This window comes from Saccopteryx leptura, chromosome 3, assembly GCF_036850995.1.
Source record: "Saccopteryx leptura isolate mSacLep1 chromosome 3, mSacLep1_pri_phased_curated, whole genome shotgun sequence".
In the NCBI taxonomy this organism is placed as follows: domain Eukaryota; kingdom Metazoa; phylum Chordata; class Mammalia; order Chiroptera; family Emballonuridae; genus Saccopteryx; species Saccopteryx leptura.
Window position 1 is genome coordinate 336,696,818 of NC_089505.1, and position 21,878 is coordinate 336,718,695.

The 21,878-nt window shown below is 40.5% G+C and overlaps 1 protein-coding gene across 4 annotated transcripts in view; it reads left to right on the plus strand.

The window, feature by feature from the left end:
- The window catches only part of VPS13B (vacuolar protein sorting 13 homolog B), an 887,459-nt gene that overhangs the window by 816,292 nt on the left and 49,289 nt on the right, over positions 1-21,878 (plus strand). For all 4 annotated transcript variants that reach the window (XM_066379210.1, XM_066379212.1, XM_066379209.1 and 1 more), the window contains exons 44-51: positions 3,241-3,396; positions 13,510-13,773; positions 14,661-14,744; positions 14,922-15,097; positions 15,535-15,705; positions 16,075-16,276; positions 17,408-17,596; positions 20,579-20,725. In XM_066379210.1, coding sequence (XP_066235307.1) covers positions 3,241-3,396; positions 13,510-13,773; positions 14,661-14,744; positions 14,922-15,097; positions 15,535-15,705; positions 16,075-16,276; positions 17,408-17,596; positions 20,579-20,725 — 1,389 coding nt within the window. The remainder of the gene's footprint in view (positions 1-3,240; positions 3,397-13,509; positions 13,774-14,660; positions 14,745-14,921; positions 15,098-15,534; positions 15,706-16,074; positions 16,277-17,407; positions 17,597-20,578; positions 20,726-21,878) is intronic.

The following is a 21,878-nucleotide window of genomic DNA, read 5'->3' on the forward strand; positions in this document are numbered from 1 at the left end:
CCAAGTTGATAAGAAAATATAGAAATACCTTGGGCTCCAGGCAAAAGGGATAGTGACTGAGGCTCCTGCTTTCTCTCTCCCGTGGTTCTGGCCCACACTGCCTCTCATCCTGGTGCTTGCAATTGTCTTCCTCCCTCCGCACTCCACTCCTACTGCCCTTTCAACACATCGCTGCTCACCTGTACAGAAGGCTTCTGTGGCTACCCACTGAAAAAAGCTAAATTCTTAGCTTAGTAAATCGGTGCTGCCTATAATCTAGATCCATCTGTGTGACCTCACTCGTCGCTCCTGTTACCATGTTCCCGTTCCTCCCACCAGTCAAGGCTGTTAACTGCCCCAAGTATACCTTCTGACTTTCACGTACCAGATTGTCCCTTTGACCAAGAAATGGATGACCAAATTCTGAGACCTTGTTGCTTCATGAAGCTCTTCTTATCACATCAGCATAGAAGGACTCCCTTCTCCAGACTTCTGTACTATTTGGTACCTCTCTAATGTCTCTTGTTAGGCATGTGGACATGCCTTATTTTCCCTATAAGATCTTAAGCTTCGTAAACTCTTCCTCGAGCTCTCCTTTCTTCTTTCCTCCATAGGGCCCAGCACATTGCCTTCCTTAGAGCACCCGAGGAATGAAAACGTATTGCATAAATGAGAGAAGGAAGATACATTAGGATTAGTTAGTCTAACACAAATTTTAAATTTTTATCCCGAATTTTATAGTTTTTTCTTACTTGATGTCCATGGCTATCTATCTGCCTAGTACCCAAATCATGGAGGACTAAAGAAAGCCAGGCCTCCTGAATTCCTTTGTGTAAAGTTCCTCTCTTAGGAATGTAATTCCTGTCCTAATAAATTATATACATCTAATTACCAATGCTATTTAGATGCTTTTTAACAGTAGACCAAACATTACAAATATTCTACTGGTGATGCCTGTACAGAGAAGTGTTATGTTTTTTTCCTGCTTAACTTTTCTGTGTGAACTAAATCCAAATGTACCTGAATTTTTATAATTCAAAGAAAATACCCGCACCAACATTTTGAGAACAAATAGCTGCCCAGTGAAACCTACAGCGTATTCCATGGTGACATCGAGTCATTACAAGCCGTGGACTCTTGAGTGAGCAGCTACCTAAGACTGAATTGCTGTGCAAATGTGAACACTCCTCAACTAAAATTACACTGTGTGCATTAAAGTGTCTTTAGAAGCTATAAAATTAAAAAAAATACAGCTGAGATTGACCTTATTATGTACCTTGTCTTATTTTTTTTTGTCCTTTCCAGCTACTAGTCTCCAAAGAAAACAACTTTCTTGTTTCCTTTAGTCCTGTGTGTGCCTGAGCTTTACTCCCAGTCACTGCTACGAAAAACTGAAGTGGTTCCAAACACCAGTATTGTTTTTCCTTTTTTTTCTGTAACTAGTATTTAAACATCAAAGATATTCTGGCACTTTTATGTTAGAGTATATATAAGACCAAATTTTTTCTAAAGGTATTTGATGTCCAGAAAATTTTTTTTTCAGATGTTAGCCTTTTTTTTTTTCTTTTTAGAAGTCGTCTGAATGGTAGGTAAGCCTTTTGATGACTGGCCGTTGTGTGGAGGAAGAATTGGAGTGGAGCCATATTAAAAGCCCGGAAATGAATTAGGAGATTTTTTTTTAATATTTTATTAAGAAATAGCAAAACAAGACAAAAATTTGTCCCTTAATTTTCCACCAAAAATCTTATCGTGATGACCAATAACCTTGAGAAATTTTTTAAATTTAAGTACTTTATGAGGGCTCCTCCCAATGTGAAAACTGAAAAATAACCTTTCATCTAAAGACTTTTATTATTACGGCAATTCCCGTGCAATCCCTTCACGTATTTATTTTAAGGACCAATTATGATAGTTCTCATAGGATGTTTTCAAAGTTTTATTCAATTAATAGGGAAAATGTTTCATGTGAATGATCAGCCTTTGGTTAGCTCTTTCAAAAATGTATATGATGAAAGAAAATATCAAATTTGTGTATCATGTAAATGTTTTTCCTAAAATATCAGTTTTATTTCCTTATACTTAGTAATCATATAGAACATTGTTTACTTTCATATAAACATGTATACCAAAGAAACAGCAGTTATTATTTGTTTTGGCATACTTGCTCAGTTAAATTGATTTTCTTAGTTGCATTTAAGTGGATAGGAGTGGAAATGGGAAATATTTGACAACCATGAAAAAAATCCATTACCAAAAATGGTAATACTCTATGAATAAATATGAATTTGAATCAGAAGACTCAATTGGTAAAGGTTACAATAAATACATACTAGAAAAAGTAGAACAAAGACATTTTCTTTACATTCAAAATGTTGAAGGTGGCGCCCTCACCCTCCCTGGAGCACCCCACCTTTCCCTGCCCCCCTCGGCTTCCCCCTCAGGGGTGCAGCTCCTAAACTCTCAGGGTCCCCAAGAAACTTGCAACCGGAGGTGCAGCGGGCAGCGGCAGCTAGTCCTGTACTAGCCCCTGAACCTGTCTCCAGCCCCCATTTCTCTGACTCGCCAGGGAGCTCCCAGCTGCCCCGCCTTGGCTCACTTCTTTCTCAGAACGTCTCTAGACAGCTAAGCCCCCCCCCCCAGTCTCGCTCCTATTACTTCTGTCCTAGGCCCTTCCTGGTGTCACTGCCGCTAGTTTTAATAAACGTACCCTCAAAATCAAAAACAAAAAATGTTGAAGGTGTTTCTGATTTGATATACGTGATCTCATAAGAAGAGAATATTAAATGAACTGCGTCCTCAAATTGATATTTTGTTCTTTGTCAAAATAAAAAAAAAGAATGGCATTTGGGTCAAAAATAATGCCACAAACCAAAATTAGCTTTAATTACTGTCTAGCCATACAAAGGAATAAACTATCAGCCAAGACCACGGTTCTTTGATCTCATATTTCAACCTTTTTGTCCTCCAGATGAATGAAATGATCTTTTCTCAAATGTTCAACAGGCCTTTTACGATTTGATAGGACAATTCTTTTAAAGAAGGTTTAAAATGTGATCTGGAAAACCGCACTGACTCTATGTGGCATATTTGCTATTCTTAGCCGGGTTGAATAAGCTGAAAGTGGATGAATAATGCAGGTTAGAAAGAAAACAGATGCTAAATATTACAAATAGGAAGGTTTTCCAGCACGGAGACATTCATTTTAGGAGGAGATTTTGTTGGCACTTTTGGCATTATGACGATTATTGTTTTTCCCTCCAGCTGTTGCACATCTGTATTGAAGGTTGGGGCAATTGGCGTTGGTCAGAGCCCTTCAGTGTGGACCATGCCGGGACTTTCATTCGAACTATTCAGTACAAAGGTCGAACTGCTTCACTCATCATCAAGGTTCAGCAACTCAGTGGAGTGCAAAAACAGGTAAGTTCCTTTGTGTTCGTGATCCAAACAGCTATTACTTATTTGATGTAATTAACAAAAGGGAACCTTAAAGAAATGAAAGTAACAACAGAAGGAATCACGGTGGTATGCCTCCACATACCTACCATAGCCATGCACCTGAGCACTTAGTAAATGCTTGATGATCCTGATGATGATGGTGATGGCTTCAGACCCCTTGTCCCAGTCTTTTACAAGAGCTGCTAACGAGCAGTAAAATTTACTGATTTGAGTTTCTCCTCTTCCTGTCACCACCTACCTTCTGGTGGAAGTGCTAATGAGCTGTGAAATGGCCAAAAGGCCTTTATTGAGAAGGAAAAGAAGCAAAGGGTGGTGGGGACTCTGGATGACCCAACGGTGGATAACCAGGAGTCGCTTCTCATACATGTCAGCGTACTCTGCGAGAAAGTGTCACGATGACGATGCTCTCCCCTGACAGAGGGGCCTGGGTCTCCAGCAGGCCTTCTTTCCCTAGGAGTCAATACGAACTGCAGTAAAAATTCACTACAGTCTAACTCTTGGCATATAAAACCTCAGCTCTCAGCACATATTTTTACGTACTTTATAAAACTTCCTTTTGGCTGTTTTTGAAGTTCTGAGACTGCAAAGGGAAAAAAGTATCTGACACTTTTTTTGTGTTCTTAAGATGTGAAAATGTGGTTTTTAAAAGATGTTTTTCAAGCACAGAGCATATGACAAGAGTAGAAAGAAAAGAAGGAAGTATTAAAACCTGAAAACTGGCTTCAGTGCACACATAATAACTGGATTTGCCGTAAGAGTTTTAACATACACATCTGCATCTGGATTGTAACAGTCTATCCAGAACGTATGTGAGCTGAGGACATGATAGAAACAGCACTCCGTCCCTGGGAAAGGAAGAGGGAGCTCTCCATATGGAGCAGCAGGGGCTACTCCATTGCTGTGTGCTAGGGGTAAGCAGGAAGCAACTGGAGACGAGAACAGTAGGTCCCCTACCATGTGTATCCTTGATCTGCACCTACTCAGAGCCCCGGACTGCGTGTTCTCATTGTTGTGGGCAACAGAAGTGAAATGAGAACTGTGACAGGAGTCTCAGAAAAGAAGCATGGAATAGTCTTCCCAATCAACTGATCATGTCTCTAAGTATTTGTTGATTGCCTATAGTGGAACTGGGTAAAATGAAAGACACAAAGCATGTGACACAATCTCTGTTCTTACATTGCAATTTATATGAACCTAACAATGTATGCAACCAATAGTAAGAATGAAGGGAAGTTAGAGTATCACTAAGAAGATATGACTTGAGCTGGGCTTTGGAAAACATGTAGAATTTGGATTAAGGGAAGGCATTTTTAAGTAGACAGTGAGGGAATTAGTGTGATCCTTGAGCTGGAAATCCATAAGAACAAGAAGTGTCACTGATTCCCAGCTGCCCTTAGAACTCTCTTACCTGGATATGCTCTCAACAAATATCTACCTAATTGCCTGACCAGGCAGTGGCACAATGGATAGAGCATCGGACTAGGACAGGGAGGACCCAGATTCGAGACCCCGAGGTCACCAGTTTGAGCGCAGGCTCATCGGGTTTGAGCAAGGCTCACCAGCTTGAGCCCAAGGTCGCTGGCTCCAGCAAGGGGTCATTCCGTCTGCTGTAACCCCCTGGGCAAGGCACATATGAAAAATCAATCAGTGAACAACTAAGGAACCACAACGAAGAATTGATGTTTCTCATCTCTCTTTTCCTGTCTGTCCTTATCTGTCCCTCTCTCTGACTGTCTCTGTCTCTGCCACACACACACACAAAAATCTCCCTAATTAATACAAAGTGGTTTCTAATTCTGTCACTCATGGTCTTCCAAGAATGCCTTATCCACCTTATCATTCACCTGTGTGCCTGAGAAATGGTCATTCAGCACCTACTTGAATACTCTAGATGATGAGAGGCTCATCCCCTCACACAACAGCCCTTTCCATTGTTAGGTGCTTCCAGGTATTAAAGTTTTTTCCTAACTTTTAGTCAAAATTATCACCATTCAGCCAGGTTTAACAATTCCCAGAACTTGTAAGGTGGACAGAACAATCACACAACAACTGGCTGTGAGGAACTTCCCTCTATATTACAACCCTTCAAAAACACAAGGGAAGCTAGAATGTTTTCCTTTAGTTTCCTTCTCTCTAAGCTAGTGGTTCTCAAACTTTTAAGAGTCTATCTGAGTCCTCGGAACAGCTTGTTAAAACATAGATTTCTGGGTCACACTCCCATAGTCCCGGATTCAGTAGATCTTGGATGTGATGTGGTAGTTTGTATTTCTGACAAGATCTCAGGTGGTGCTCCTGGTCCAGGGGCCACACTTTAACTACCACAGCTCTGGTCTAAACTTCCCCAGTTCATTCGACTCTTTTGCATGTGGTTGCTAGACCATTTACTAATTAGTGGAATGGCGGAGTCTTTCCATGAAGAAATGGTTTTCCTGATATGTCATAGGCAATTAGCGCATGCCCTTGCTAGCTGTGTGATCTTCAGCAAGTTATTTAACCTTTGTGAGTCACTTTTCCCATCTGTAAAATGGGGATAGTAATAGTCCTTCCTAAAGTTAGAGTAAGAATTAAATGAGTTTGTATATGCAAAGTGCTTACAACAGTGGCCTACTGTCATACCCAAGAAACTCATTACAGTTACAATAATGAAATATTCCTAGGCACGAGTAGCACCAGTTGGACTTATTTAGTTTTACTATAATAGTGCCTCATTTTTTTATGAATATTACATATTTTTAAGAAATTATATTAAATTTCAGGGATAAATTAATATGTATAGTGTTCCTGAGCCGATATAACACATTGCAATAGTATATACCATTAATCAAAAAAGTTGCTCATGAAAAATACAAGTTTTTTTGGCCCTGTCTGGTTGGCTCAGTGGTAGAGCGTCAGCCCAGCATGTGGAAGTCCCAGGTTGGATTCCCAGTCAGGGTACTCAGGATAAGCGACCATCTGCTTCTCCACCCCTCCTGCAGCTGTGGCTCAAATGGTTCGAGCAAAGTGGCCCAGAGCTCTAAGGATGGCTCCATGGCCTCTCCTTAGGTGCTAAAATAGCTTGGTTGCCCAGCAGTGGAGCAGCAACACCAGATGAGTAGAGTATCAGCCACAGATGGCGGTTGCCAGGTAGATCCTGGTTGCGGTGTATGTTAGAGTCTTTCTCTCTGCCTCCATGCCTCTCACTTAAATAAATAACATTTTTAAAAAGTCTCACATGCCTGACAAGGCAGTGGCACAATGGACAGAGCATCAGCTTGGGATGTTGAGGACCCAGTTTGAAACCATGAGGTTGCTGGCTTGAGCACAGGGTCACCAACTTGAGCATGAGATCATAGACATGACCCTATGGTCTCTGACTTGAGCCCAAGGTCGCTAGCCTTGAGCAAGGGGTCACTGGCTCAGTTGGAGCCCTCTGATCAAGGCACATATGAGAAAGCAGTCAATAAACAACTAAGGTGCCGCAACTATGAGTTGATGTTTCTCATCTCTCTCCCTTCCTGTTTGACTGTCTGTCTCTCTCTCACTTAAAAAACAAAACAAAAAAAACCTTGCAAATGTTACTTGCCTTTTATTTTTTCTGATTATAAACAATTTCCCAGAACTAGCACTTATTATTTATATGATCTTAGGCAAATTTCTTTATTTTTCTATGCTATATATTCCTTCTATAAAATAAAGCACCTAGTAAATATTAGTTCACTCTTGTTCTTTTATGTTAACTATTATAAAGTATAAAGTCTACCGGAAAGTTCTGTCCATTTCTATCACAACAAGTTTCGAATGTAAGCACGTTTACTTGGCGCATGTGTGCCTCTCTATTTTTTTTTTCCTTTTTTTTTTTTTTTTTTTTTGTATTTTTCTGAAGCTGGAAACGGGGAGAGACAGTCAGACAGACTCCCGCATGCGCCCGACCGGGATCCACCGGGCACGCCCACCAGAGGCGAAGCTCTACCCACCAGGGGGCAATGCTCTGCCCCTCCGGGGTGTCTCTCTGCCGAGACCAGAGCCACTCTAGCGCCTGGGGCAGCGGCCAAGGAGCCATCCCCAGCGCCCGGGCCATCTTTGCTCCAATGGAGCCTTGGCTGCAGGAGGGGAAGAGAGAGACAGAGAGGAAGGAGGGGGGGGGGGGTGGAGAAGCAAATGGACGCTTCTCCTATGTGCCCTGGCCGGGAATCAAACCCGGGTCCCCCGCACGCCAGGCCGACGCTCTACCGCTGAGCCAACCAGCCAGGGCCTGCCTCTCTATTTTTATCACTTAATGTGTACATACTGACGTAGCAAATTAACTAAAACAAAGTTGATTCACATTAGTTTTATGTGTGAAGCGATAGTGTACCCATGGCTACTGATAAAGTTCATTTACGCCACTGTAATTTTTACAAATTTCAACAAGGAAAAAATGCTACAGAAGCATGTCTGTCGCATCCACCATATTCCCCGGACTTAGCACCCTCCAACTATCACTTGTTTTTGTCCTTACAAAATTTTTTGAAGGGCAAAAATTCAAAATTGAAGAAGATATCAAACAAGCACTGGTTCAATTTTTTGCATCAAAAGATAAAACATTTTTCAAAAATGGGATATACAAATTGCCCTCATGCTGGCAAGAAATCATTAATAATAGCAATTATATTATTTAATAATGTTTATTGACAGCAAGAAAAATTTGTATTTTGTTTTAATTCCAAAAACGGACAGAACTTTCCGGTAGACTTTATATTTATAAAAACACAGAAAAGTCTAATGAAGAAAACTAAAATTACTCATAAATCTACCACCCAAAGATAAATACTATTACCACTTTGGTATATTTTTTCTATTTTTTTTCTATGCAGATATTGTTAACTTGAAATCTGATTGTAATAATAATTTTTCAACTTTTTTTCATTTAACGACATTATGTTAATGCTTATCTTCTCATGTTATCTAAAATTCCTGAATTTTTCCTTTGAGTGGTTGCATAATAATTTACCTTTTTGTATATTGAAATACATTTAAACATTCTCTTTTTCTTGGATTTTTTAGATTATTTCCAATTTGTCACTACAAAGTATCTTTGTGTATAAATAGATGTCTAATTTCCTGAGTCTGTCCTTAATATAATTTGCTATAAAATGTAAGTTCTAGAGTAAAGAGTATAAATGTTTTTGTGGTACTTGATGCATATTCCCAGACTTAAGAGATGTATTTTATTCTTTAACCATAATTCACATTGTCTCACCAATTACTTGTTAGGGGTGCACTAATCTTTTTTATTATTATTATTTCTTTTTTAGGTGAGAGGAGGGGAGATAGTGAGGCAGATTCCCACATGCGCCCCGACCAGGATCCACCTGGCAACCCCATTTAGGGCCAGTGCTCAAGTGCTGAGCTGTTTTTAGCTTGTGAGGCGGATGCGCTCATGCAGAGCTATCCTAAGCACCTGGTGCCACACTCAAACCAGTCTAGCCACTGGCTGCGGGAGGGGAAGAGGGAGAGAAGGGCTGCGGGGAGAAGCAGATGATTGCCTCTGCCGTGAGCCCTGACTGGGGAATCGAACCTGGGGCATCAGTGCACCACAGCGACGCTCTCCCCCGAGCCGGCCAGGGCCTGCACCAATCTCTTAACTAAAACTAAATATATATTTTTCCCCAAACTAAAACTTCTGCTGACTTTTTTAGTTTTTCAAGGCATTAGCATTTTTTTTTACTCTTAACATAAAGAGGGATTTAAGTCAGGACTAACAAAATAACAAATAACATTGCAAATTTAATGTCTCTGTTAATGTCAAATATACAAATTTTAAGACATCTGGTGCCAAATCACATTTCAGAATTTTTCCAAATGTTATTTATACAGTCGAATGTTAATAAACATTTTCTGTGGGGATACCTCTCACACTTTTCTCTGCTTGTACCCCATTTATAATTAAAAATACAAAAAGTAGAATCTAGCCAAACAGGAAAGGACTAATGGAGAGCAATAATGGAAACATAGCAGCTCTCCTGTTGCATTTACCTTTTTAAAGAGGAGTGTCATCGTCTCCCAGGGAAACTGCGAAAGTCCTCTCCATCGCCACTGTCAGGGAGGGCACATACACAATTTATATTTTGAATAGGGTATTTCTGAACGGGACACAGAAACAGCAATTTATTCAACCTAGAATGAAGCAAATGAAGTGTGGATTATATACTGAACCTGGGTGATGCTGAAAGGTTCAGCAGACCACCGTGCCAGCTTCAAATGGACTAACTGTATCGAAGTTGTAAAAACCCTTTCTAGTCAGTGTTTTTTAACCTCTCATCGTCACTTTCTCTTTCTCCCTTTGCCCCCCCCCCCCCCACCTTCCACACAAGCAAAAATTTACAATGTCTTCTTCAATTGGATTGAACATTTTATTGTCAGGGTAGATGAACTAACATTCAGCTTCGCTCTGAAGTACATCAGAGACACAGGATTTCCTCAATTAGCCGGGTTAGGAAGGAAGTTAGGAATCAAGCTTCCGGAAGAACTTCATGGGTTCCCGCCTCCCTCGAGTCTTGGCTTCTTTCCTTCCATCCCACCCGGGCCTGGGAATTTGCAGTGAACAACAGCTGCCTGGCTTCCAGGCCCCATTTGGGGAGACGAGTCTGTGTAGCACTCCGACGTACCTTAACCACATTAATATGCCCCTGTGTAGCCGGAAATTGCCCAAAGCTTGTTTGAACAACAACTTTAGGTTTGTACCCTGCCTTTCCTATGGCCCTCATTGCCCCACTGAGTGGAAAATTCTTGGGAACTCCGTGCAGTATACAACTGCTCGTGTCCACATATTTGCTCCCACATCGTAGTTTTCCCCCCCACCACCGACTGAGGAAAGTTTTGCCACTCTACATTTGTATCTTTGTACATACATTTTTAATCACGGTTAAGATATCATTTTCCAGTGCATCTGGTGCTCTGGAGTTATTCTTTAATATCACTCTTCTTCTTGGCACTGATCTAATACGAGTTCTGCAACCTGCTAAGTGAAGTCATATGTGGAATCTCTAGTACACATCTCTGTGGCTTTGGGGAAAGAGAGGAATTGGTGTGAAACCTGGAAATGTGTATTAAAGAGAAACCCTACATTAAAAAAAAATTAAGTAGCTGTCTTCAATTGATAAATTAATCTTGAAATTCTAACCATAATTTTCAAAATAAAGGCATTGTAAGTGTTGCCACTTTGAAGAAAAGCAGACGGGGCCCTGCGTGGGAGCCGCCGCGCAGAGCGCCACTGGAGGAGTAGCCATCTTTGACTTCCCTTCATCTCAGTAGTCCTCTCTTCTGGCCACTTTTAAAGTTTTCCTTTTTATCAAATTTGAAAGCCTATGTAACAGGCTTTTTAGTTGAAAATGAAACTCTAAAACCCACCAGGATGATCTCTGTCTTTAAACAAAGAGAGTCCCAGATGGTTGCAGAAATTCTGTGGTTTCTGTGAGAGACAGCAAAATTCTCTCCAACATCTCATGGGGCCCAGAGGTTCTGAAGCAGAAGCAGTGTGCACACATTGCGGGGCTTGGGCACATCCAGAGGAAGAACAGGGCTTTCGGATGTCTTCTAAAGTGAGGTGATGCAGTGGTGTCCTAAGAGTTCTTCATCGTAAGTGTCCAGTAACCCCTAGCACATGCTGAAGGAAAGCTTGCCTCCCAGTCGAGCACTCATGGTTCAGTTGAGTGTAATGTTTGCTATTGTGGAAAAATCGTTTAAAAAAAAATTTACAATGGCCAGAGTATCTAAGGGAAATCTAAAAGTTAAGCACAGCTTGGTTTTTATAGATGTATTCCTTCTAAAAAAAATTCAAATGAATAAATAGTTGAAAAATAAATACTTAATAAAATACTACGCCTCACTATTCAAATAATGCAAGTTAAAACAACAGTGACAGTTTTTCTTATATCAGTACTATTCAGCAACTTTGGGGTAAAAAATAATAGTTCGTAAATAGTTATTCATGTTTGTGTAAATAATAGTTTATTAAAAATGAAGGTTACAAAATAATCTTAATGACGTGGGAAAATATCTCAGGATGTTTTCAGCTTAAAGTTACAAAATAGGCTTTTTAATCTTCATAACAAGTTAACGAGGCAGATACTATTGTTCCTGTTTGAGATTTATTGTCTCACACAAGAAGAAGGAAGAAAGCAGGTTCAGTGGTGGTCAGTTAGCAACTCAGTGCTGCTTGGGCGTCTCCTCCGTCCCCTTGGGCCTGCCTTCCTGGTTTCAAGATGGCTGCAAAGGGACATGTGTGTCCTCTTTTAACGTCTTCCGTGACAGGAATGAAAGAGGGCTTTCTCTTCTCAAATTGTTTCCCTTATTATCAAGTAAAATCTTGTCCAGAGCCTTTTAGCAATCTTTTCATATTGTTAGCCAAAAGCGATTAACAGGATTAGTTTAGACCAAGTACAATACAATGTCAGGGACCATAGGAGATGTTCACCTTCCCTGAGTATTTTGCTGTTTTTTGAGACCTAAATCTAATCAGGGTTCTTCACAGCAAGGGAGGAGGGACCAGCTATTTAGCAAAACCAGTGGTGTCTGCCACATTTACACTATGATGGACAGCCTTTATTCTCTTTTTAAAGTTTATAAGTTTTCTTTTTTTTTTGTATTTTTTGTATTTTTCTGAAGCTGGAAACGGGGAGAGACAGACAGACTCCCGCATGCACCCAACTGGGATCCACCCGGCACGATGCTCTGCCCACCGGGGGGGCGATGCTCTGCCCCTCCGGGGAGTCGCTCTGCTGCGACCAGAGCCACTCTAGCGCCTGGGGCAGAGGCCAAGGAGCCATCCCCAGTGCCCGGGCTTTGCTCCAATGGAGCCTCGCTGCGGGAGGGGAAGAGAGAGACAGAGAGGAAGGGGGGGGGGTGGAGAAGCAAATGGGCGCTTCTCCTATGTGCCCTGGCCGGGAATCGAACCCGGGTTCCCCGCACGCCAGGCTGATACTCTACCGCTGAGCCAACCGGCCAGGGCCTTTATAAGTTTTCTTAATTAGTAGGTATTAATTTTATGAGAGATGGACTATCCGGATGACTGGCAACACAGACTCTGTGCCAGTCTGGGTAATGTTGGGCAGTTATTCCACCTCTCTGCCTCCACTTTCTTCTTGTTAAGAAGAGGCGTCATAGTAGCACCTATTTTGTAAGGTTGCTGTAAGATGAAAAGAGTAGTCAGGGTTCTTCAAAGAAACAGAACCAAAAGGTATATGTGTGCACACACAGATATTTATATTTATACACATGTCTTTTGTATGCACAAAGGGGAGGGAGGGAAAGATGTAGGACACATTGGCTCACATGATCATGAAGGTCAGTCGGGCAGGCCCCAGAGCTGAGGTCTGCAAGTGGGAGACGCCGAAGAGCCGACATGTAGTTCCAGGCCTCAAGCCAGCAGACTAGAGACCCAAGATGGTGGTTCAGTCTGTGTCCAGAGGCTGAAGAAAGACCAATGTCCAGCTCAGACAGTCAGGCAGGAGGGGTTCCCTTTCCTCAGCCTTTTCTTCTCAGATTTTCATTTGTTAGCCTGAGGCCCACTCACCTTGGGAGGGCAATCTGCTTCCCTTAGTCTGCCACTCACGTTCCTCTCATCAGAAACACCCTCACGTGCACACGCAGAATAACGTTTGACCAGATATCTGTGTACACTCTGGCCCATTTAAGGTGGCACATAAAATTAATCCTCACATGCTTAGACCTGGAAGTGTACAATATCTATATTAGTTATTATTTTATAATCTGAAAACATATTACAGATAGGGAAATTCAGATGGGAGAGTCCTATTTCCCCGTCATGGTAAGTATTCATATTACAGAAGGATTTGCTTTCTATTAATAAAAGCATTCATTTTCTAAGGATAAATTTTGCATTGTCTTTTCAATTTCAACCAATTTAAGAAATACTTCTTAATGCCTGCTATGAACTATGCTCCTAGCTGGATAAAAAGTTGTAGTCTCTCAACAAGCTAATGACTTCATATTTTTTTCATTGAAATGATCACAGGTTACTCTCTCTGAATGATTACATATTTTCAATTCATGAAATCTGAATTGATGAGGCCTTATTTATTCATTATCTTTTAGATTATCATCTGTGGAAGACAGATCATTTGTAGTTACTTAGCTCAAAGCATAGAGCTAAAAGTCGTTCAGCATTACATTGGTCAAGATGGACAAGCTGTGGTTCGAGAACATTTTGACTGCCTCACAGCCAGGCAGAAGTTGCCTTCGTACATTCTGGAAAACAGTGAGCTGACGGAGTTGTGTGTGAAGGCCAAAGGAGATGAGGATTGGTCAAGAGACGTGTGCCTGGAGACCAAGGCTCCTGAGTACAGTGTTGTCATTCAGGTATGAGAAGTGCACATCTGGAACAGGGCAGCTTTCAATTAAAAATTTCTGATGGGAAGAAAAGGTCAAGAGATTAAGAAGTACAAATTGCTTGTTACAGAATAGTCACATGGATGTAAAGCACAGCATAGGAGAGACAGTCAATAATATTGTAATAACTATGTATGGTGCCAGTTGAGTATGAGATTTATCGGTTGATCACTTAGTAAGTTATATGATGTCTAATCACGAAAGGTGCACACCTGAAACTACTACATTTTGGGTCAACTATAATTGAAACATATAAAATGATTAAAGATAAAATTTTCTCATTTTGTCCTTTATTCAGTACAGCACTTTCTATTAAAATGTGATATATTTAAAAGAGGAGAGATCTGAAATAATATAAAGAGGCTTTGACTATTACTTCCCAAACTGTTTCCTCCCCAGCGCAGGACAGCGCATTTGTATCTGCGTCAACAGTCTTAGAGCCAGGATGCTGCCCCTCCCAGATGGAGGCGACTCGCATCTTAAAAGAGATTCTGATGTACAGGGCATTGTAGGAGGGGGGTAAAGGGCGTCCTCCCACTTAAGAATCTTTGTGATGATCCATTACTTCTTTATCTCCCTTCAGTCTCCACCATCATCACTTGCCTTCCCCACTTAGCCTCTATCATTCTCTCCTCACACGAGTCCCTTCGTCTCTGTGGGAAGAACTGGCCTCGTTAACTCACTGCACAGTCACTATGTCCCATAATGAAGTCTGTTTTTGCTTAGTTTACTTTTTTTATGACTTTTTTCTATAACTTCAAACTTTTTAATCCTTCAAACCAATGTTATATCTGTGCCTTATTTTGATTAATTGGTAAATCAGGATTTAATAGGACCCCTTCCTATCTCATGTGCAGGTGCCATCTTCAAACAGTTCCATTATTTATGTCTGGTGCACAGTTTTGACTTTGGAACCCAACTCTCAAGTGCAACAACGAATGGTGAGTGCTTTCCAACCCTAAAATATGGTATATGACTCTGACCTCTTCTGTTCTGAAATAAATTAAGGTCAGAGTGACCCAGGGAAGAGATTTATTACAAGTTTGTTTCAGCATCAAACAGCTGGAATACTGCAACAAAGCAAATATGAAAATTCTTCTGTCCTTTTATTTTTACAGATAGTGTTCAGCCCTCTTTTTATCATGAGGAGTCATCTTCCAGACCCCATTATCATACATTTGGAGAAAAGGAGTCTGGGATTGAGCGAAACACAAATTATTCCAGGAAGAGGGCAAGAAAAACCACTGCAAAACATAGAACCTGACCTTGTCCATCACCTAACATTTCAAGCAAGGTACTGGAAAAATCCTTACATTTTCCTAAGCGAAATTCAATATAAAATTACCTTGTACTGTCAAGAGCGAAGGGGAAGAGAGGAGTGTTTTGTATGATTTCTTATGAGAATGTTATTTTAAAATTACTCTGCCTAGTGTTCTTATATTCTCTACTTTAGCTTTAAATACAATTCAGCCTATTTCATTAAGCTTAGAAACAAACAAGAGGATTCATCAAAAAATTTAATTGGCCCATTATTTCTCTCATAGATGAAGAGATGAATAGAGATCTCACCCAAGCATGGTTGGAGGGGAGGCATCCAGGATCAAAAAATTGATGCAATCTCACAAAGAAATATTGGACTATATAGACTACATTTGTTGTTAGATTTCTTTCAGTAAATTGTAGAGCACTGTAGAAATCTGATATTCTTGTTTTTTTCTTTCTGTTTCTTAGAGAAGAAGATGACCCTTCCCATTGTGCTGTTCCCATCTCAACATCCCTCATTAAGCAAATAGCCACTAAGATACACCCTGGAGGTTCCGTTAATCAGATCCTGGATGAATTCTATGGACCGGAAAAGTCCCTTCGAACCGTGTGGCCCTATAACAAAAAGGATTCTGACAGGTAATGCTTTCCAACAATCTTCTTCCACAAACATGTCTCAATATTAAATAGTAAATGACCATTCACAACAATGTTAGATTTTTAAAAAAAGTGTTATTATTTTTTAAAAAAAGAAGATATTTTCATGTAGCTGTCAGATTCTGCCTTTTTATCATCAAGTAGATGTATTTTATAGATTACTTTACTCATGATCTGGAATGTAATTGCATGAAAAGTCACTTTCTCCTGGATGCAAATCCAGCATTGGATGATTGTGGTAGGAAGAGGTGTCATACAGGAGCACCGTGTGTCTGGAATCCTTAAACATATTTCAGGAATACTGAAGTCATTATATTTCACTGAGTCTCTTGGATGTGGTATTTGGAACAGGAACGAACAGCTGAGTCAGTGGGATAGCCCAATGCAAGTGAAGCTGTCAGTCTGGAAGCCATATGTTAGAACCTTGTTGATAGAACTTCTACCCTGGGCCCTGCTTATCAATCAATCCAAGTGGGACCTCTGGCTCTTTGAAGGAGAGAAGATTGTTCTACAGGTTCCTGCTGGCAAAATTATTATCCCTCCTAATTTTCAGGTACTATAACTTTTTTTTAACTAATATGAATTCTTTTCTTTCAACAGCTAGCTTTTATTCTGAGGTTGCATTTATGTTCATAACAGAACAAGTCAGTTGTGGGAAACTGTCCTCTTAGATGCATATGTAAGGGGTATGGAATGTTCTTTGAAATTCAAAGACATTTCAGATGTCCTTTTTGGCCCATCAGCAGTATTCATGTTTGAGTTATCATTAAATTTGATAACTTGTACTAGTTACATTCTCATTTCCATCATGTATGGGATATTTGACAAGCATTAGAATTGGCCTACTCTGGGCATGTTAAGGACGTAGAACCATAATCTCCAATAACCTACCCCCTAGATGTTTCTGTGTTTTTTGCAGATCTGCAAGACGGGTAAGAATTGGGGATTTTTGAGCAACCGTTTTTGTCAGGGCTGCTTTTTCTTTTATAAGTGGGTTTGAATGTCCATAATCATGACGCCCACCCAGTGTTGACAGTAACAACATGGAATCATTGCCAACACGGGGGAAAACCTAATCACAGGGCAGAATTTCACAGGAAGATTTTATATCTATCCCATCACAGGAGAATTTTCTTGATGAGGCTAGCTCATTTTTAAAAGGTACATACATAGATCTATAAGAAAATAGGTAGAAGGAATTCCTAAATAAAAAGTTTTTCTGATAGGGAACAACTTTAGAGTTCTTTGCAGGGTGGGGGTGGAGGGCCGTCAGTTCATAAACATCTTTATTCAATTGCATTTTTTTAGATAATCAGATGTTACCTTATAGAAGTGGAATGTTGACCCTACATGGGCTGAAAGTTGCATATTATTCTTTAGTCAAATGAAATTAAGCTTTTAGTGTTAAGCCTTTGGTATTTATTGGGTAGTTACAGTTTGGGTTTGGTTTTATCCCCCTTCCATAAATGTGAATTCCATAGTGAATCAAAGAAAACAGTGGGATCTGAAATAAAATGTATGTTGCCATTACGGAAAGAGAGAGAGAAAGAAGAAAAAGAAAAAACCATGAAGGGATTTGGTTGCCTAACTAGACCTATTATATAATATTAAAAGCTCCTATGGATTGAGGTAAAAATCTTAAAGTTAAGAAAAATATTTTATAATTGAGGCGTTATTTTTCCAGGAAGCTTTTCAAATTGGAATATACTGGGCAAATACAAACACTGTGCACAAGTCAGTAGCAATTAACCTGGTTCATAACCTGACATCTCCAAAGTGGAAAGATGGAGGTAACGGTGAAGTTGTGTCATTGGACGAAGAAGGCTTTCTTGATGCCGAAATAAGACTTGGTGCATTCCCAGGACATCAGAAGGTAGGATCACAGTCTCTGTGGCTCAGGGAATGCCATGCCATCCCTTTGACCTGTTTAAAATGAATCCACCCTTTTCTTTTGTAATACCCTTTTGCTATTATTATTCTAGACAATTTATGATGGTGAAACACATGATTTCTTAGACCTCTCTGTTTTACAAGGTTTTTTTTCTAATACCAGTGATAAAAGTTGTATCACATAATTTATCTAATAACTTCTCTAGTTCAGAACACTCAGCAGTCTCTTGATTTATCATATGTTGGAAGTGGGGGGAATGAGCTTACTCTCAAATATCCACAAATTGTAGGTGGCTTTTTTTAGAGGGAAGTTGAGTTGCGGACGTTCTGAGCACTGAGTAAAAGGATGGGTTCTGTTCCTGAGCAAAGTGACAAGGGTCCATTCTGGTTTTCACAGAGAACCACTGTTATAAGAGGGAGCAGTATCCTTGAGCAGGGGACTGGTACCCATGTTTTTAAAGATATGAGTACAAAAAAACATACTTAATCGGTTATAATTAAATACAACTGTGTGCTTTCAGCACAAGTCTATGAAAACCAATTAAGCTGAATAATACAGTAATGAATCACATTAAACTATGTATGAAAGTACACTATCATATTGTACCATTTAGAGGTCTCATACTGTACTTAATAATATCTTCATTATTTTAGCTGTCCCAAATCAGACAAAGAAGGGATACCTCATCAGAGTGGTATAATTCAGAATGACCTTTCTGTAGGGAGACGTTAGATTTTGACGGGCATCTTTGAAGAGCCTCTTGAGAAAAGTTAGGGTCAGTTGGTGACTTTTTAAAAATAAATTTCTCTGACACAAAGAAGTAGGTCTTTCTTCAGAGTTCGAGGCTGGTATCCATTTCCTCAGAGTTGTCTGGGCCGCACATGTTTATGCTCCACCGGCCAGAATACTGTGACATGGGTGTGAATGGCGAAGAGCTGTAAGCGTGAATCACCCAAAGTTGAAGAGTTGTAAGTTGAGAACTACCATCAAAACCTGGGGAAACTGTTATGATATACAGCCAAACACCCAATATCTCCAGCACCTCACAATGTAGCCACAGCAACTGCTGAATAAATGTTTGTGGATAAATGAATGAATCAATGAGTGAACTGTTGGAAAATATATTATTATATATGTCTATCTCTCAATGTTCTTTAGCAGTGATTCTCAAACTTTTTACTTTTAGAACCCCTTAAAATTATTGAAGGCCTCCCAAAACTTTTTGTTTACATGGGTTATGTCTATTGATATTTATCAAATTAGAAGTCAAAACAAAAAAATTTAAAAGAGAAAGATATACATACATTCCATTAGTCATGAAAGTGATGACATCAAGCATCATGTGACCTCTAGAAAACTTCACTTGTACACTCGTGAGAGAATTGGAGTGAAAAAGACAAATAACATTGTAGTAGTATTATAAAAATAGTTTGACCTTTGAACCCCCTAAAAAGATCTCAAAGATATCCCCCCCAACAGGGCCCTAGACCACACTTTGAGAACTGCTGTCCTGATAATACCACTTGCTAGATGGGTATCTTTAGGCAAGTAAGATTTTCTCTGAGTATCAGTTCTGCATATAACATGGTAAGGTAGTAAGATGACACCTGTAGTGATTAAGAGCAGCACCATGCAACCAGATAGCAGGGTTGCCAACCCAAATTGACCCTCTTTATTTATTTGTTTGTTTGTTTGTTTATTAGGTGAGAGGAGGGGAGATAGTGAGGCAGACTCCCGCATGCACCTTGACTGGGATTCACCTGGCAACCATGTCTAGGGCTGATGCTCTAGTACCGAGCTATTTTTAGTGCCTGAGGCTGATGTGCTTGGATCAACCATCCTCAGTGCCCAAGGCCATGCTCAAACTAGTTGAACCACTGGCTGCAGGAGGGGGTGAGGAGAGGGAGTGAAGCTGATGGTCACTTCCAATATGTGCCTTGACTGGGAATCAAACCTGGGACGTCTGCATGCCAGACCAATGTTCTATCCACTGAGCCTCTGGCCAGGGCCTAGACTCTCTTTAAATTTGTAACCTTTGCCAAGTTACTTAACCCTATTGTGCCTCATTTTCTCTTCTGTAAAATGGGGGTAATAGTAGCTACCCCATAGGGGTGTTGCGAGGATCTTGTGAGTTAATATGTAGGAAGTACTTAAAACAGGTAGACCACAAGAAGACAGTATATGAGGGTCATTCATTATGTTTTCTTTGTGATCATCATCATCATTAAAGTTGTCAGAACACCCCTTGGTCCATTCAGTAAGGTACCTGCTATCATAGGCATGAGAAAGAAGGGGAGGAATATTTAATTAAATTATTTATGTTGAAAAATATGGGCTCTAGCCAGTTGACTCAGTGGATAGAGCGTCGACCTGGTCTGTGGACGTCCTAGGTTCGATTCCCAGTCAGGACACACAGATAATCGACCATCTGCTTCTCTCTCTCTTCCCCTCTCGCAGCCAGTAGCTCAAATAGTTCAAGTGTGTCCCTAGGCTCTGAGGATAGCTCGGTTGGTCCAAGCACATTAGCCTCAGGCACTAAAAATGGCTAGGTTTATTTGAGCATTGGCCCCAGATGGGTTGCTGGGTGGTTCCCAATGAGGGCGCATGTGGGAATCTGTCTCTCTATCTCCTCTCTTCTCACTTAGAGAAAAAGGAAAAAATGAATGGCATCTGTTTACATATAAGTGCTTTGTAAATAAATATTTTTTGAGGGAATTGGTTAAATAACTTGAAAACAAGTCTATATCAGTTCCTACACAGCAGCAAAAGTAACTAGCTGGTTTGTTAAAGTACCCTGTTGTAGAGTAAATAGGGGCCTGGACATTTTTGAAACTGAAAAGGGACAAAAGGGAAATTGGTACTGTCCTGGGAAAACCCATAGTTAAAATTACCTTTTAAAATCAATCGAGATTTTTATATGTCTTATACAATGTTCAGATTTACTCTTCCTCAATTGTCTTGCAGTTATGCCAATTCTGCATCTCCTCCATGGTACAGCAGGGCATACAAATTATTCAAATCGAAGACAAGACTACAATAGTAAATAACACACCGTATCAACTATTTTATAAGCCACAGTTATCCATCTGCAAGCCCCATTCCGGAAAGGAGGTAAGTAACATGATTGTCTTAAGTTTCAATAAGTCACAATGGGATCTACTTTTTTTAACCTAGAACATATAAAAGCTAACCCTGAATTTAGGTAAAAAGAAATGCATTTATTTTTGCCATAATTAAAACCATGGTCAGTGCTTCCAAGGTAAATAACAAGCAGAAACATCCTGACACACAGCCGGCTTCGCGCTGCCTGCACCCCATCTGCTAGGAAGCTGCGCACACTCTCCTAGCACCCCACTAAGCCGGGCCCCTCCACGGGGAAGTGCTCCTGTGCCGGCTCCCAGTCACAGGGAGAGAACATCTGCCTTGCAGGCAGCCGCACGGAGCCTGGAAGAGCTGTGTGGGCAAAGGCTGGGCCCCACCTGACCCCCGGATCTGGGAGCACTGAGCTCCATGTCCACAAGGAGAGTAAACGTGGAAATCTATGTTAACATCTCCATGGCAGGGTATGTGGAAAATAAATCCAATAAGGATTTTTGAATCAGTTCTTTTTTCTTGTTCTTTTTTTTTCTTCTTTTCCAAGTGAGAGAAGGAGAGATAGACAGACTCCTGAGTGTGCCCTGACCGGGATTCACCCGGCAACCCCTGTCTGGGGCTGATGCTCTGACCATCTGGGGCCATGCTCACCAGGAACTATATTTAATGCCTGAGGGGAGGCCCCATGGAGCCATCCTCAGTGCCAGGGCAGATGCACTCGAACCAGTTGAACCATGGCTGTAGGAGCGGAAGAGAGGGGAGAGATAGGGTGGAGAAGCAGATGGCCGCCTCTCCTGTGTGCCCTGTCCAGGAATCGAACCCGGGACATCCACATGCTAGGCCGACGCTCTACCCCTGAGCCCACCGGACAGGGCCTGATTCAGTTCTTTATACAATTAGTATTGTTATATTTAGAGAGAAGGGAGATATTTTAAAAGAATTTAAAAATAACATTCTAAGTGGTATGCTATTGTTTTGTTATTGAAACTATCATACAGAAAAATACTATCTTTACCTCTGTCTGCATTTTCTGTTATCCCTTACTTTCAACTCTAAAAATTGGGTTAGAAAAATAAAATAGGATGAAAGTCTTATTCTTCTAAGTTTACAGAGCATTGCAATATTTACAAAAATGTCAGAATAATACATTTTTATCTGGGTTCATTGAAGT